This window comes from Lepidothrix coronata, unplaced genomic scaffold, assembly GCF_001604755.1.
Source record: "Lepidothrix coronata isolate B3197 unplaced genomic scaffold, Lepidothrix_coronata-1.0 Scaffold317, whole genome shotgun sequence".
In the NCBI taxonomy this organism is placed as follows: Eukaryota; Metazoa; Chordata; class Aves; order Passeriformes; family Pipridae; genus Lepidothrix; species Lepidothrix coronata.
In genome coordinates, this window is record NW_016690497.1 from 383,393 (window position 1) to 398,200 (window position 14,808).

The following is a 14,808-nucleotide window of genomic DNA, read 5'->3' on the forward strand; positions in this document are numbered from 1 at the left end:
AAACAAACCTACGTTCTGAGACCCTCACTGCCACTGTCCGAGTTTCACTCGGCCCCGGCAGATGAACCTCAGGATTAAAGGGTGGGCTCAGTTCAGCGCACACTGTGTCTCACCTAAAAAATCCACTGCGCAGGCTCAAAGGGTTAATGACCTTTCCCAAATCTTCGCTCGCGAAGACTGGCCATTACTATACAGTGGATTTTTCATGTTTCCACATTGGTCACGAGGTGTATTTTATTGAAACCTTAAGAAACTAAAACAACTTTCACTGTAACCCTTGAAACTGTTTTTGTAAAGATGTTAATGGAAATCCTCAAATAAGCACTTTTCAATTTTGACCATCCCTTTGTATCAAGCCCCTTATACCAAAAAAAAAAGAGGTACTGTGTTATTGACAAGGATGCCAAATGCACCTAATTTTCACACAAGTGTTATAGAGCTAACACATCTGTCACATCTGTTTCAGAGATAATGGGTCCCCATGCTGCTGCTTCAGTTGAGATGGATGCAGAGATGAAGCTCCTGATTGTGTCATACTCTGTCCATGCAGCTGCTTGGGCTTTTACTGCATGAATTTACTGCCTGTTTACAAACCAGAACGAACCTAAATTCACAAAATCTGACTGACTCTGACTGACTGACTTGGAAGGTCAAATCACCTTCCAAGATGCCTGAGTGTCCTTGAACTGTGTCTCTTGAAAGATACAAATACAATTTATGAGAGTTGAGACCGACTAGGCAGTCAAACTTAAGTTTCACAAGGAATAAGGCTGATTCTTTCTGAAGAAAGAAATCACAGCTATGCACAAAATTTAAAGCAAAGTTAGCTGTGACAGCAGCATCCCTACTTCAAGAATAAAGTTCGCTACAGCTTAAAATACCGTGCAACCCTACTGAGTTGCTCATCATTCAAGTACATGGGGCTTTTGGGGTAACATTACAAGTGCCAGATTACCACTGGGAAGTGACACTGTATATATTAGAGTCACATTTTGTTTTGGAACTTCACAGCAGCAGTAAATCAGAGGGACATCTCCTCTTCCTCAATACAAGAAACAGAGTTTTGTATCACCATCTTGTCAGCAAGGCAAAAACTCTGATGAGGGAAAGAATCTCCAAGACCTTTGGGAAGTCTGAAATAACTTGAAGAGGTTCATGCTGCCTAATCACTAAATGTTTAAAAAAGATCAAAGCAAAAAGCCAACCACAAGTTCAGGTTAATGCTTTTTAGATTAAACTACTAAACACACAGAGAAGGGATTATAAAAAAAAACTTTCTCATTTTACATCATGAACTAATAAAGCTGCTTTGAAGTTCTGATCACCAACAAACTCAGCATTTAACAAGTTCCTAAAACACAAATACCCAGCTGGTGTCATAAAAATTTAGTTACAGACACTGAGTGCTATGCTGGATTTCACTTATAGGACTAATTCAGAAAGACATGTCAAATCAAGACCAGACCCAGTTGTCCCGTGACAGCTTCTGGGAAGTATCTTTAAAAACTATGACTTCACATAACCTTTTTGTTTCCTCTGTTATTTAAATTAAATCATTAAATATGAAGTAGGACCAGGTCATGCAAACAGCAAGCTTCTAGTAAGAGTTCTCTGTTTTGTAGTTAAGCACTGAATGCTCCTAACTCCCACACCCAGAGTGTGGCCAGCTTCTCTCTACCTGACTGAAAGTATGGCACTGGCTCTCTAAAATTTCTTAATTTGCAGGGACACCAATTTTGAAATAGATTTGACAGCAACTATTTTAATGGAAAGAAGGTAAGTGGGTTGGGTGAGAGAGCATACTGAGGCAAATTATTTTAATGAAAGAATAAACTCACATTTTGGCCACTCCCTTTTGCCTACAGCTAAAGGAAGAAACCCCCAGACAAAAACCTGACTGCGTAGAACTTATGCTGAACTCAGCATAAGAAGCCATCAAACAAGCAAACAATATATTTAGAAATTATGCCAGCTGTCTTTATGATCCGAGATCCAATACTGAAGAGGACTGGAAAGTCCATATATTTCTGGGAAACAGCTGAAAGAGGAGGAGGTGGGGGAAAGATGAAGAGTAGCAGCTTATGAGGCAAATACTGCAGCTGCAGTTGCAACCAGAGCTGTGTTGCGGGGCTTTTTAAACATCAGCACCACAAAGCAATCTAGCCCCAGCAGCTGGACTTGCAACAGTTGTGGTGGGCAAGGCACTCCGTTTTTTGCAGATTCCTGTAGGATAAAAGAACTATCACCATCTGCTGTTATCAGTGCTTGATTTACTAAAATACAACAGGTGGCTGGCTTACAAGCAGAAAAAAAAAAAAAACTAACCTTTTTTCTTTTGTTCCTAAAAAAAGCTCAGATTTACATTCATGTGACCTAATACACCACCAGAAAGTAGACAGGTATATGAGTGATCACTGGAGTCCTGCAAATGCTCAAGATACCTTTGTTTCAGGACATCTAAGATAATCAAGTAAGCTCTGGAAGAATCTGCAGCTACAGGACCTGAACAGAATTCAGTTTGTCACTTTGCTGTATGAAGATTGTCAGAGTAGGCTGTCTTTACACTAATGAGAATTAGCTGAGGTTTTCAAAAGAAAAGCAGTTAGCACTACAAACTTTCCTAAACTGCAAAGAACTCCAGTAATAATCATCTTAACTCCAGAAGACTTTAAAAAAAAGTACATTCTGTCTTGACAGAGCTTCAGTTTAATATCAGACTACAGGAAGTACAAATTGGTCACATTTTAATAAAAAACATTACTTACAGTAACAGAATACTTAAAAAAAAGTGCAGAGTGAACACTGTGCACTGTAAACAATTAACAAAATTATTTGAAAGGCAGGCTACAGTTTATTAATCAGTGAAATGTAGTTTACTCTTCACAGAATGAGTCCTCAGAGTCACAAACCATGGACAGCAGTAGCTTACAGATTGCAAGCACCCCCATTTGCAGGAAAAATCCAAGAATTTAACCGTAATTCTGAGCTGCTTTCTCAGAAAGCATTCTCCTCCCTACAAATTCAGTGCCCTGCACCCCTATTCATAGATGATGAGTTTTCAAGGTAAGATGTCCATGTTCTCATCCTGGGAGGTTTACAGATCCTTGGATGCACAGAACTCCTAAAAATCATGGCTCTTTTGCCAGGCGTTCTCTTCTTAAACATCTGTACTTTTAGTCCATAGTCTCCAAACCGCTGTAATGTTGTAAAAGTGTATTATATTTTTCCATGCTAACTTAGCTTTTACAATCATACTTAGAAAGCATAACAGAAAGACTTCAAGTGCAAAGAGCTCCTTCCACCTCAGGGCAGAGGGTTACAAACCTAACCCAAAACCCAGCAGTATGCTCAAAACTCAAGCTCTCCAGTGGTTTTAACAGCCAGAGCAACAGATTCAACAATGTAGTTTCACTGAATTCACTCTGGCACATGGCAGTTTCAGTTGAAAATCCCAGGATCAACATAAGGATATGCAAGAAACTCCCCCAGTTTATTGCCTTCTGCATCATAATGGAGCATCCGAAAACAAACATCACAGAAGAAACAAGGATCCTCTGGTGCCAGACTGTCTCTGTTGGTTACCCACCTGCAGGTTACAAAACACAAGTGTTTTTCATGAGTCCAACCCATTTGTGACAAACATCTCAACATTTTACTTACAGTTGGGGATGGCAGCACCAAACATCAGTAATATTATACAGAGCAGGTACTACAAATATTGCATATTTCCCACCCCAGGCACACAGCTTATTTCCAAACTCCACACCCATTCACTGTCAATCCCAGCTGCTACAACAGCACTTCTGAGGAATTCCTCAAACCTGCGTAGCTGGTAGAGTGCCTCAGAACAAAAAATTAAAAGGAATCTTCTGTCCACCCTGTGGCCATTTAAGTCACCCTGTTTTCCATTAATGTAAGAAACTGTGATACAGAGCAGACGTGACTGACCTAAACTACTTTGAGAAGTAACCAAATCCATTTATGAGCCTAAAAGTAGGACCTGGATGATGCAGACAAGAAAGAAGGAGAGGACTGCTGCACACTCCACAAGCACTGAAGTTACCATGAACACAAGTTAACATGTAAAAGGAGGACCTGCCATGTCACTGAGCAACTAATTTATGCTCTGACTCTAAAGGTAATTAACAGCTGTACTGATTACAGATGCTATCTGTAAAGATTAGAGCACACAGGACAGCCAGCCAAAGCAGCTCTGCTGTCCATGGTTTATCATGTCCTCACTTATGCTTAGTGCGTAATTCTGGTTTTAATTTCATGAATTTACACCACCTCTGGTAATGCCCTCCCCACCCCATCTTTCCACCATATTGATCTTTGGCTCCACCTCCCCTTATGGCCAAATGCCTCCCAGATTACAGCCACTTGTAATGCCATCCTAGGGGCTCTGCTAGGAACACTGGGATGGGCTCCCACCACAAAGGGAACTGGCTCTTTGCCTGATTCCAGGGAAGTCTAAGGCCAAACAAGCAAGATAGCAAAGATGCAGCTGCTGTGTCAAACTAAGGCTGAGAGCATAAGCTACCCTGGGGGGAAAAAAAAGGGCAAAAGGTGATTTTGCAAATAAATCTTTCAGACCTATAAAATCAGGGAGCCCAGCCTACTCTATGAAACTCCTTTAGAGGAATTTCCACTCTCTATTAAAGTCTTTTTCATATCTAAATTAAAGAGCATAAAGACCACCATATTCACATTCTCCTCTCTTAACTGCAGAAAATCTGCATCACAAGAAGTTCCTTCAAGTACTACAGAGCACACAGTTTTCAGGTAGAGGTTAGGAGTTTCCTGAGGAAAAAGCTGCATGCCTTTTAAAAATCTCTAGATCTTACTATATTAGACATCTATTCTTGCTTAGATGCTAGATTAAACAAAAGCTCTGTATGACTTCTGGTAAATGCATTTGCAACACATGTCTTGCAAAGGGGGAAAATGCAGCATTATTTTCAAAAGTAACTGATTGAGAGCCGAGTTCTATGTATGCAACAAAATATGAGCCAAATAATTAGCCTTTTCATCATTTTAGTTCTTTTGAACCTCCTGAATCATCAACCCCAAATGAACACTACCTGCAGGAGGCCTTTTCCTAGTTAGAGAGAGAACTGCTCAAAGAGTGAAGATTATTATTATCATTATTATGAAATACATACAGAACTTTGATTTCTACTTTATCAGCACCTAGAGAGACTTATTTAAGATAATAGAATTGAGAATGTAGCATACCTTGCTGTGTACATTTTGCACACAAAGCATTTTCTGGTACATAGCCAGTGTTTCTTGATTAGCAAGGGATATAGGTTCCTGTCCAGACAGTCATCGTGATGAATGAGCCTTGAGGGAAATACATAATATACAATAAAGACTCTGCCACATTGGAATTTATCTGATGATAAGCACAGACATTGAATATGGTATGATTTAAATTCCTGTGTAAACTCTGACTAGATTTCTGCTTAACATTCCTTGACACAGAAGAAAATTTGGAGATAGACTGCTAGTTGCACCATCTGTGGATTTTATGGTCACAAGTAAACTCAGTTTGCACAGTAACTCAGAAGTCTTCAGATCATCTGCTGTATATGGTCTTTTCAAAGCTTTTATCTCCTACACAGGCTAACAGACTATTACCAGGTGAATCTCTAGAGGTTCATAATCCTGAGATCATCTACTTGCAACACCTATACCAGTCTTTGGGTTGTATTCCTCTTGGGAGGCACCATATATTATCAATGCTTTGGTACATCAGGCTCCTGGGAACTGAAAATGACCTGTCACGCACTACAGACAATCCAAGGAGTGCTCTCTACCTGTAATGCACTGAGCAGAGTATACACCATTGTTCTACTGTTGATGTGGTGCCACCTCACAGTCATTACCACCACCTCCTTCTCCTTCCTGCCTATCCACTTCAGCCCACTATTTCAACTCCTCTGTTCCCTTTTCAGTTCCTGCCCCTTAGCTTTAAGCTCACACTAACTAGTCCATTTGAGTCCAGCCAGAGCCTACACCATTCCGCTCCCTGCCATTCCAGAGTCAGTATGTACATCTGCCACAGTCTGGCTCCGCATAAAAAGAGCTTTCCCCTGTGAGTGCCATTCCTGTCATATAGCAGTCATACCATGCTAATTAGGAAGCAGTCTTTTTATGCAGATGAAAACAAAAAGCAAGGAAGATTATTTTAGAGATACTCACATGTATACGGAATAAAAATTTTAATAAGCCCTGAAGAAGGCAGCAGAATAATCTTAAAGTTAATAAGTTGGTCAAACAAATATTTGGCATTTCATGTCTGAAGTTTGTCCATAGAAGGCTTGCTTTCATTTGTATAAGGACTCCCAAAGAACAGTAACTTACCTTATATCTGTGATTATAATGATGTGCTCACAGTTCCCCTGGTGGCAGAAAAGGTATGGAAAGCCAATTTTAAGGGACACATCATTAAATACATAGTCCTCCATTTTAACAGACTGAAGATTTCCATAGCCTCTGTCATGAGATTCTGACCACTCTATAACTGTTCTGAAAACAGAAAGGTAATCAGCATAGGAATGCTATGAACTGTGAATGCACAGAAAAAGATGCCTTGAGGGACATGCAAGACTCTTCACTGAGACCAGTTAAATGACATAAATCAAAACAACTGACAACATTTTTTAATAACTGAAGGTGATTTCACAGCAATATCACAACCCCACAGCACTGTGCACTGCTCTTGTGGAACATCTGCCTTTAAATCCCCACCAGAGAGTTTCCTGAGGAGTTCTAGTCAGCGTATGGTCCTGATGGCACCCACTCAGGTCAGACTGTTTGCAGCACAACACTTCTCAAGCAGTCCAATAATTCCACTTACTGGCAAGTTATTTGGTTCCTTTGGTCAATAACTTTGTTTTAAAGTATTAAAAAACTTTTTGGTTTGTTTTTGTCAAGGAGAAACATAAAGCTGACAACTGCACAGTTATATTTTCAAAATTTAGCACTGGAAGGGCACTGGCCACTCTTTATTTTTTGGCTTTTCAGTACACTCCTACATACAAGGCACTTCAGTTCTACAAGCTGTGTTTGTTATCACAAGCCTTTCTGCAAAGATCATTGTTGCTCACAGACAGAAAGAAAAGTAAAATAACTAATTTCTCTGAAGTCACACAACAAGTCTGGCAAAACAACAGGGTCCAAACTCAGCTCTTCCATACCAGCCATTTTAAACATTTTGATCTCCTAAATCTCAGAAGTGTAAGCAAGTCCATACTTCCTTAAAATCTCAGATTTCTTTTCTGAACAGTCACACAGTCCCAGTGTTGACTTTATCGTGAAGGCATTCAGCATATTTTCAAGACTGAGCAGAAAAAGCAACTTTCACACAGCTGAGCCTGTTGTCTCTCTGACCCATCTTCTACCTCACAGTCTTTTGATGGTCATCATAACTAGGGAGGGCACTTAAAAAGTCAGTACAAACTGGTATCTGCCACCTTCCACAGCAATCCCATCCCAACAGAGCAAAACAGGATATGCAGTAAAAAAATGGATTTGTACTCTTCAAAAAGGAAGTGAATGGAAGGAATAAGTAGAGCAAGTAAAGTTAAACATCCATGTAAAAATCAATTCAACCTGAAAAGACAGTTATGAAAAGTCCATTCCCACTCTATACTCTAAATATTCCAGTATTTAAAACACAGGAACTAAATAAATTTTCTTTCCCTTAAGGTTTTTCTTAGTCAACGTCTACAAATACTGTACCTACCTGCTCAGATCTCTGCACTCTGGGTATCTTCTATCATTATAGAAGATGCCTTCAAAATAGAAGAAAGCAGATTTGTAGAGATCCTGAGAGACAGAGAGAACTGTTTATATATAACACTAGTGTCTCATAACATTAGTGTTATGAGAGACTAAACACCTTAAACAAGAATATGTCAAAAATCCAAGTATTTTAGGTATCTAAATTATATTAAGAAACCTCATTCTACAGGTTTCTAATAAAAGTTTTGGACTGACTTTAAATGCTGATGTGACAACTAGACTTATATGATTGCCATCTATGCAGCTACTCTGCTGATACTGTTCTCCAGCCACAGGTTACTTTACTGCTTTTCTCTGATTTCTCTCCCCATCATAGCATTTACAGATTTCTACAAAAACATAAAACAAGAACATAAGCATCACTGTACAAATTAGGTAATTGCACGGCACTGACTTTAGAAAAGATTAATAACATTTTTTAAAAAATTAGCAAGATGTTGACCTTGGCTGGCTACCCAGTTCCTTTCTCACTCCTCTTTCCCAACAGGACTGGAGAAAGAAAATAAAACAGGCAAGCTTGTGGGTTGAGATAAAGGCAGTTTAATGAGAAAAAGCAAAGGTTGCATACAGAAGGAAAGCAAAAAAAGGAGATTTATTCTCTATTTCCCACCAGTAGACAATGATCAGGCATTGGAATGAGCTGCTCAGGAAGTGGTGGAATCGCCATCCCTGGGAATGTTGAAAAGGTGTGTGCACTTGGGAATGTTGAAAAGGTGTGGCACTTGGGGATATGGGTTAGTGGAGAACATGGTGACAGGAGGTTAATGGTTAGCTCAGCTTCTGAAGTTGATTTGGAATCTGGTGACTCTTGCACTGCTGGTACGAGTGCCATGAACTGTTAATTACTTTTGACAGAGAATGGCACAAATGGACTGTCTGCATGTGACAAGCTACATAATTAAGAAAGAATTTTCAAGGGACATTCCAAAATTGCATGCCTGTCTTGTTTATATAGATGTGACCAGGGAGTGCTCCCATGTCATGGTTGTGCGTTTGTTTGTGTGTGTGTGCATGCAGGGTACAGGACTTCAATAATTCTCTGTCATTTCAGCAAAAAGTACTTTGTATCCTGATCAGGTGCACTGGGTCTGGCTGGGATGGAGTCAGCTTCCCTCACAGCAGTCCATGTAGTGCGTGCTCTGCATTTTTGGCTAGGGAGAGTTGATAATACACAGCTGAGCAATGCTTGCACAGCCTGTCTCTCCAGGCCTCCCAAGGCCAGTGGGCTGGAGCTGTGCAAGAGGCTGAGAGGGAATATATTTGGGAGAGCTGATCCAAACTGACCCAAAGGCTATCCCATGTTACATGATGCTGTGATCAGCAGAGAACCAGAGGGAAAGAGGCAGGGGCCATTCATGGTAAAAGAATTTGTCTTCCAAAGCAACCATATGCATGGTGAGACCCTGCTTCCTAGGAATTGGCTGGATATAGAATAAAGGTTGTAAATGACCTCTAAGATCATAAGTCCAGTCATTAATCCAGCCTATGTTCATGCACATGTTCAGCACTAAACTATGTCCCCAAGTGCCATATCCACACATTTTTTGAATGCTTCCAGGGATAGTGACTCCAGCACTTCCCTGGGCAGCCTCTTCCAATGTCTGACTGTGGGGAGGAAGGAGCTGAAAACGTAAGATTGGCAAGGTGAAAAGATATCAAATAACGATGTTTTTCTTGACATTCACAAAACAAGTCATCTTGGTAATGCTACAGGATGGACAAGGGATCAGACTCAGCCAGCACAGGCTTAGGAGGGGCAGGTCCTGTCTGACCAACCTGATCTCCTTTTATGATCAGGTGACACGCCTGGTGGATGAGGGGAAGGCTGTGGATGTGGTCTATCTGGACTTCAGCAAAGCCTTTGACACCATCTCCCATAGCCTTTGACACCATCTCCTGGAAAAGCTGGCAACCCATGGCTTGGACAGGGGCACTCTGTGCTGGGTTAGGAACTGGCTGGAGAGCTGGGCCCAGAGAGTGGTGGTGAATGGGGCTGCATCCAGTTGGCGACTAGTGGTGTCCCCCAGGGATCAGTGTTGGGCCCTGTCCTGTTTAATATCTTCACTGATGATTTAGATGAGGGGATTGAGTCCACCATTAGTGAATTTGCAGATGACACCAAGTTGGGGGGGAGCATTGATCAGCTGGAAGGCAGGAGAGCTCTGCAGAGGGACCTGGACAGGCTGGAGAGCTGGGCTGATTCCAATGGGATGAGGTTCAACAAGGCCAAGTGCCGGGTCCTGCACTTTGGCCACAACAACCCCCTGCAGCGCTACAGGTTGGGGACAGAGTGGTTGGAGAGCAGCCAGACAGAAAAGGACCTGGGAGTTTGGATTGACAGGAAGCTGAACATGAGCCAGCAGTGTGTCCAGGTGGCCAAGAAGGCCAATGGCATCCTGGCCTGGATCAGGAACAGTGTGGCCAGCAGAATCAGAGAAGTGATTCTTCCCCTGTACTCAGTGCTGGTGAGGCCACACCTTGAGTGCTGTGCCCAGTTCTGGGCCCCTCAGTTCAGGAAAAATATTGAGGTGCTGGAGCAGGTCCAGAGAAAAGCAATGAGGCTGGTGAAGGGACTGGAGCACAAGTCCTATGAGGAGAGGCTGAGGGAGCTGGGGTTGTTCAGCCTGGAGAAGAGGAGGCTCAGGGGAGACCTCATCACTCCCTACAACTACCTGAAAGGAGGTTGTAGCCAGGTGGGGGTTGGTCTCTTCTCCCAGGCAACCAGCAGTAGGACAAGAGGGCACAGGCTTAAGCTGTGCCAGGGGAGGTTCAGGTTAGATATTAGGAGGAAATTCTTTACAGAGGGGGTAATCAGACACTGGACTGGGCTGCCCAGGGAAGTGGTAGATTCACCATCCCTGGAGGTTTTTAAGATGAGACTGGATGTGGCACTTAGTGCCGTGGTCTGTAACCATGGCAGTGTTGGATCAAGGGTTGGACTTGATGATCTTAGAGGTCCTTTCCAACCCGGCTAATCCTATGATTCTATGATTCTATTTACTTGCAGTGCAACCAACAGGCAATGCAAGTAAATGTAGTGCTGAATAAAAAACAACAAAACAAAACTCTTATCTCCCTCTCTCCTGTATGTTTTCAAAACTCCTTTACAGGTAGAGGTTTCCACATAGAAAGTTTTACCTTGCTGATGTGTTCTGGTGCTTGGTCTGGCTGACTACTGAACTCACCACCTATCTGGAGGTCACTGACACAAGAAATCGAGTCTCTCAGCTCAGTGAGCTTCTGGCTGCCCAGTACAAGGACTGTTTGATAGGGTTTGTGATCTTTATGCTACAAAGGAAACAGCATACAAGATTCAGATAAATTATTACTTGTCAGCATCAGCACTGCTCTTCAGTTGACAGCTTAAGGTCATTACTGGCAGTGTATGGCGCATCACTTCTCTGTATGAGATTTTAAACAGCATCTAGCCTCGGCTTCCCCTAAGACTGACATTTATTAGTTATATTCAGAAACTCAAAAGTCACATTCTCCACTGCAAAGTGCAGGAAAGATAGAAAGTCTGAGCTCATTTAACAAATCCAGAAAGACTACTTTAGTTTTCATGTATTTCGTTTCAGATTTTGAGCTTTCTGTGAAATAAATTAACTACTGAGTAACTACTGTAAAAGTTTTGTTCTGTAAACCACTAACAGAATGAAAGCCAGATTCTGAAAAGCATTAAGAAATTACCACGGTTGAAGGGTTTACTACACATCTTCAGTGGACTTAGGAAAGCAAGATATTACTTGAGTAGGGAACAGACATCAAAATACAACCTAGAGAATTTAGTACCAACCTTCTGAAATATAACAGGATAGAAGATGTTCAGAGTTAAAAGTAGTTCTCCTTCCTCGACTATATCTGTTGGATTGTCTGGCCTCTTTCCAATTGCATGTGACTCCTGGAAAAATATATACATACACATACATATACTATATTGTCAACCACAAAAAGATCATAGCTTCTGGATAAAAGTCTGAGAAATGCTGTTCTAACCAACTCATTTTTGACTATGTAGCCTTCTGAATTGAAAACAGTCCACTTCCTCCAAGATGGCAAAGTGAGAAACTGCTCTAATTACCAGTTTCAAGCATGTTCCTTCATTTCTCAGCTTTGCTACAAGGTAGCTGGCTACTCCTTGGCTATGGAGAGGACCTGCACGAAGTAATTAGAGCCTGCAATCTCCCCTCATGGAACCCAGCTGCTACCAACTTCCACTGCTTAATGCTTTGACAAGCTCTTTGAATACTTTCATATGTAAAGGGAGACTGCAACCCTCAAAATGAGAAACACTAACCTAGAAACTAGCCACAGGAACAAGTACATGAAAATTAAAATTAGTGCAACACTTCCTCTTTCTGGGGAAGCTAGACATAGCTGGAAGCCACAATTTCTCCAAAATCCAAACCCAAAACCCAGAACTGCCCTTGCCACACCACTGTGTTTTAGAAAAGAAGCATCTCTACATTTCCATGCTACTTTGTGTTAAGACATAGCCCAGCTGTAAGAATGAGAGAGGGCACTTTTATGTGGCAGTTTCCTCCTTTTCCAACAAATCAAGAGAAAATACTGACTTCACAAGCACTTCCCACTAGCATGGACTGTTCCTCAAATTTAGTAAGAGGAACATGTACTCCTATGAGACTTCAGAGATACTTGGGCTCTAATGCTTCCATCTCCCTTCTTCATGCAAGACGTTCCAAACTTCTGTTTCTTACTGTTCTCATCCTGTACGAGGACACCAACCAGCTCTGACACACAAACCAGTTACCACTGCTTGCTTAAAGGATTTAATAACTGACCATGTGCTCATTCTTCAGAAATAGTAGTAAGACACCACTCGCTGAAAGCCTTTATGAAGGTTTCTGTTGCAAATATTTTGTCACATATTCCTCAGGCTAAGAGAACAGCACAGCTGTTGCATCATGCTGTTTACATAATGTGCCTGGGTCTCTGAACAGCTGAAACATGATAACTCATGACAGACCAGGAAACATCAAGGGGAAAAAATGTTTAGGAGTCACATGAGGCTCCTTCCTCACTATACCCCATCCCTAATTTTTTCAGTAATTCATGGCTTGCTTGTTCCAGTCATGGACTTCAGCACTTCGCTGTCCCTGGAAGAGTTCAAAGAATGTTTAGATGTGGTGCTTAGGGACATGATTTAGTGGCGGACCTGTCAGTGTTAAGGTAATGGTTGGGCTTGATGATCTTAGATGACTTTTCCAACCTTAATGATTCTATGAATCTACGAAAATTTATGAAATTAAGTTTTCCTGTTTATGACTTCAATGGTTGTGAGGAAATCATAAAAAAAGGTACTAAACACAATTAAAGAAATTCCAATATGCCTTTTGAGGGGTTGATTACCACACTCCTGTTTCTTGAGAGTTCAAAATGGCTGAAAACTTGTGTTACAAAGCAGAATTAGAAATTTACTGCCACCATGTTGGCACTGTCTTCCTCTTTCAGCCCTACAGAAACTAGCTCACCAACACATTAAAGCTTTGTTTCCAACACAGGTCTCCAGAAGCAAAAACACTATGCATTTTATCTAGCTCTATGATAAGTTCACATGATACCCAGCACACTTGATCCTGTACAAAAGGCTTCAGTATTAACCAAATAAAAGTAGTCATACAGTGATAATGAGCTGGAATTCCTTCTTAACTAGATTCTAATCACCTCTAAGGAGCAGATTTCCTATCTTATCTTTCTATAAAATGTCTTTAACCTTAATCATTACCTGCAAACTTGTTTTTGCAAACCAACCTTTTCAGTGTACAGAAAAAAAAAAAGCAACCAGAAGTTGGATTTTGGCTGTCTTGAGAGCCTGTGAGGTGACAGGGAACTTACCATCTCATAGGCAAGAGTTTCTTGTCTGCAAGCTCGATCCACAATAATTGTTTCTTCTCTCCTCTCTAAGGCCTTCTTTCTAATTCTGAGGGGCAGAAACACAAGACAAAATTTCATTCAACTTTCATGCAGAATCTCTAGGTATATTTTTAAATGACACAAGCTACCACAGAGCAGCTGTCGAAGAGCAAGATTCCTGTCTGTCTTAGTATGACAGACTAACTTAAAATACTAGTCTCCCGATTCTCATAAAACCTGATAGTGCACAGGCTAGCTTGTGGACTTCAGCTTGTGTTTCTCCTTCCCCTTATGTGCAAGTTACAGGTTGTTTGTGGGCAGTTTTACATTACAAGAAATAACAGCAAAATGTTGTTTGAAGAGGCTGTCTTAGAAAAGAACACTTTGCTACCTTTGAGGAAGCTGTTTCAACTATCCCTTCCACACTTCAAAAAACCCTGGATTCATGTTCAAGCAAAACACAAGGAAAAAAACCCCCACAAATATTCTCAGACCCATGGCATAGACTTTAAAAAAACCAAAAAAACTTCAGTATCATTTGTACAAGAAAGAGTGTCATACACAGAATACCTACTAAAATACATATACTTAACCACTGCATGAACAAATCCTTAACTTCCAGGACAAGTCTACTTACCCTCTAAACCTTCCTAATGGTTTTCAGTAACAATCAGACTTAACAGTGATCACAATCTTAACATATTTCTTTACATCAGTACTATGTAAAGTACAGCAAATCCCTGAACTGGCCAAGTAGGAGTTCAAAGTTCTCTAACTGATGGAAACTTAATATATATTGCTTAACCTCTGAAATGCACTAGTAGTATCAATTAATTCTATACAGAGTGGGTTCAGATAAAGAGGTTATCTGGTTACTGCATCAGTACTTAACACTCTGGCTGCTTCAATGTGACTTTGCGTTAATAAAGGCAAACCCTACAGATTTCTTTCATAAGGCTTTGGAGGAACCTCACACACATGATAATGAGAAGTCCTCTGCATGCTCCAAACTTAGTTGCTATTTCAGAAGTATTTAGGTCCAGAAATCCTAAGCTTTTCCATTATGTTCCAAAGATGGAACATTCTATATATCTTAATAAAAAATTCCTAGGCAACATTCAA

At 41.0% G+C, this 14,808-nt stretch overlaps 1 protein-coding gene across 1 annotated transcript in view; it reads right to left on the reverse strand.

The window, feature by feature from the left end:
- Nucleotides 1–1,642: 1,642 nt before the first annotated feature.
- Nucleotides 1,643–14,808, reverse strand: part of SNAPC3 (small nuclear RNA activating complex polypeptide 3) — a 20,757-nt gene continuing 7,591 nt past the window's right edge. Inside the window, exons 2-9 of the mRNA XM_017837919.1 lie at nt 13,669–13,765; nt 11,609–11,713; nt 10,951–11,100; nt 7,754–7,836; nt 6,370–6,534; nt 5,239–5,346; nt 2,363–3,586; nt 1,643–2,332 (exon numbers count right to left, since the gene is read on the reverse strand). Of these exons, the coding sequence (XP_017693408.1) occupies nt 3,439–3,586; nt 5,239–5,346; nt 6,370–6,534; nt 7,754–7,836; nt 10,951–11,100; nt 11,609–11,713; nt 13,669–13,765 (856 nt within the window). The 3' untranslated portion in view covers nt 1,643–2,332; nt 2,363–3,438. The remainder of the gene's footprint in view (nt 2,333–2,362; nt 3,587–5,238; nt 5,347–6,369; nt 6,535–7,753; nt 7,837–10,950; nt 11,101–11,608; nt 11,714–13,668; nt 13,766–14,808) is intronic.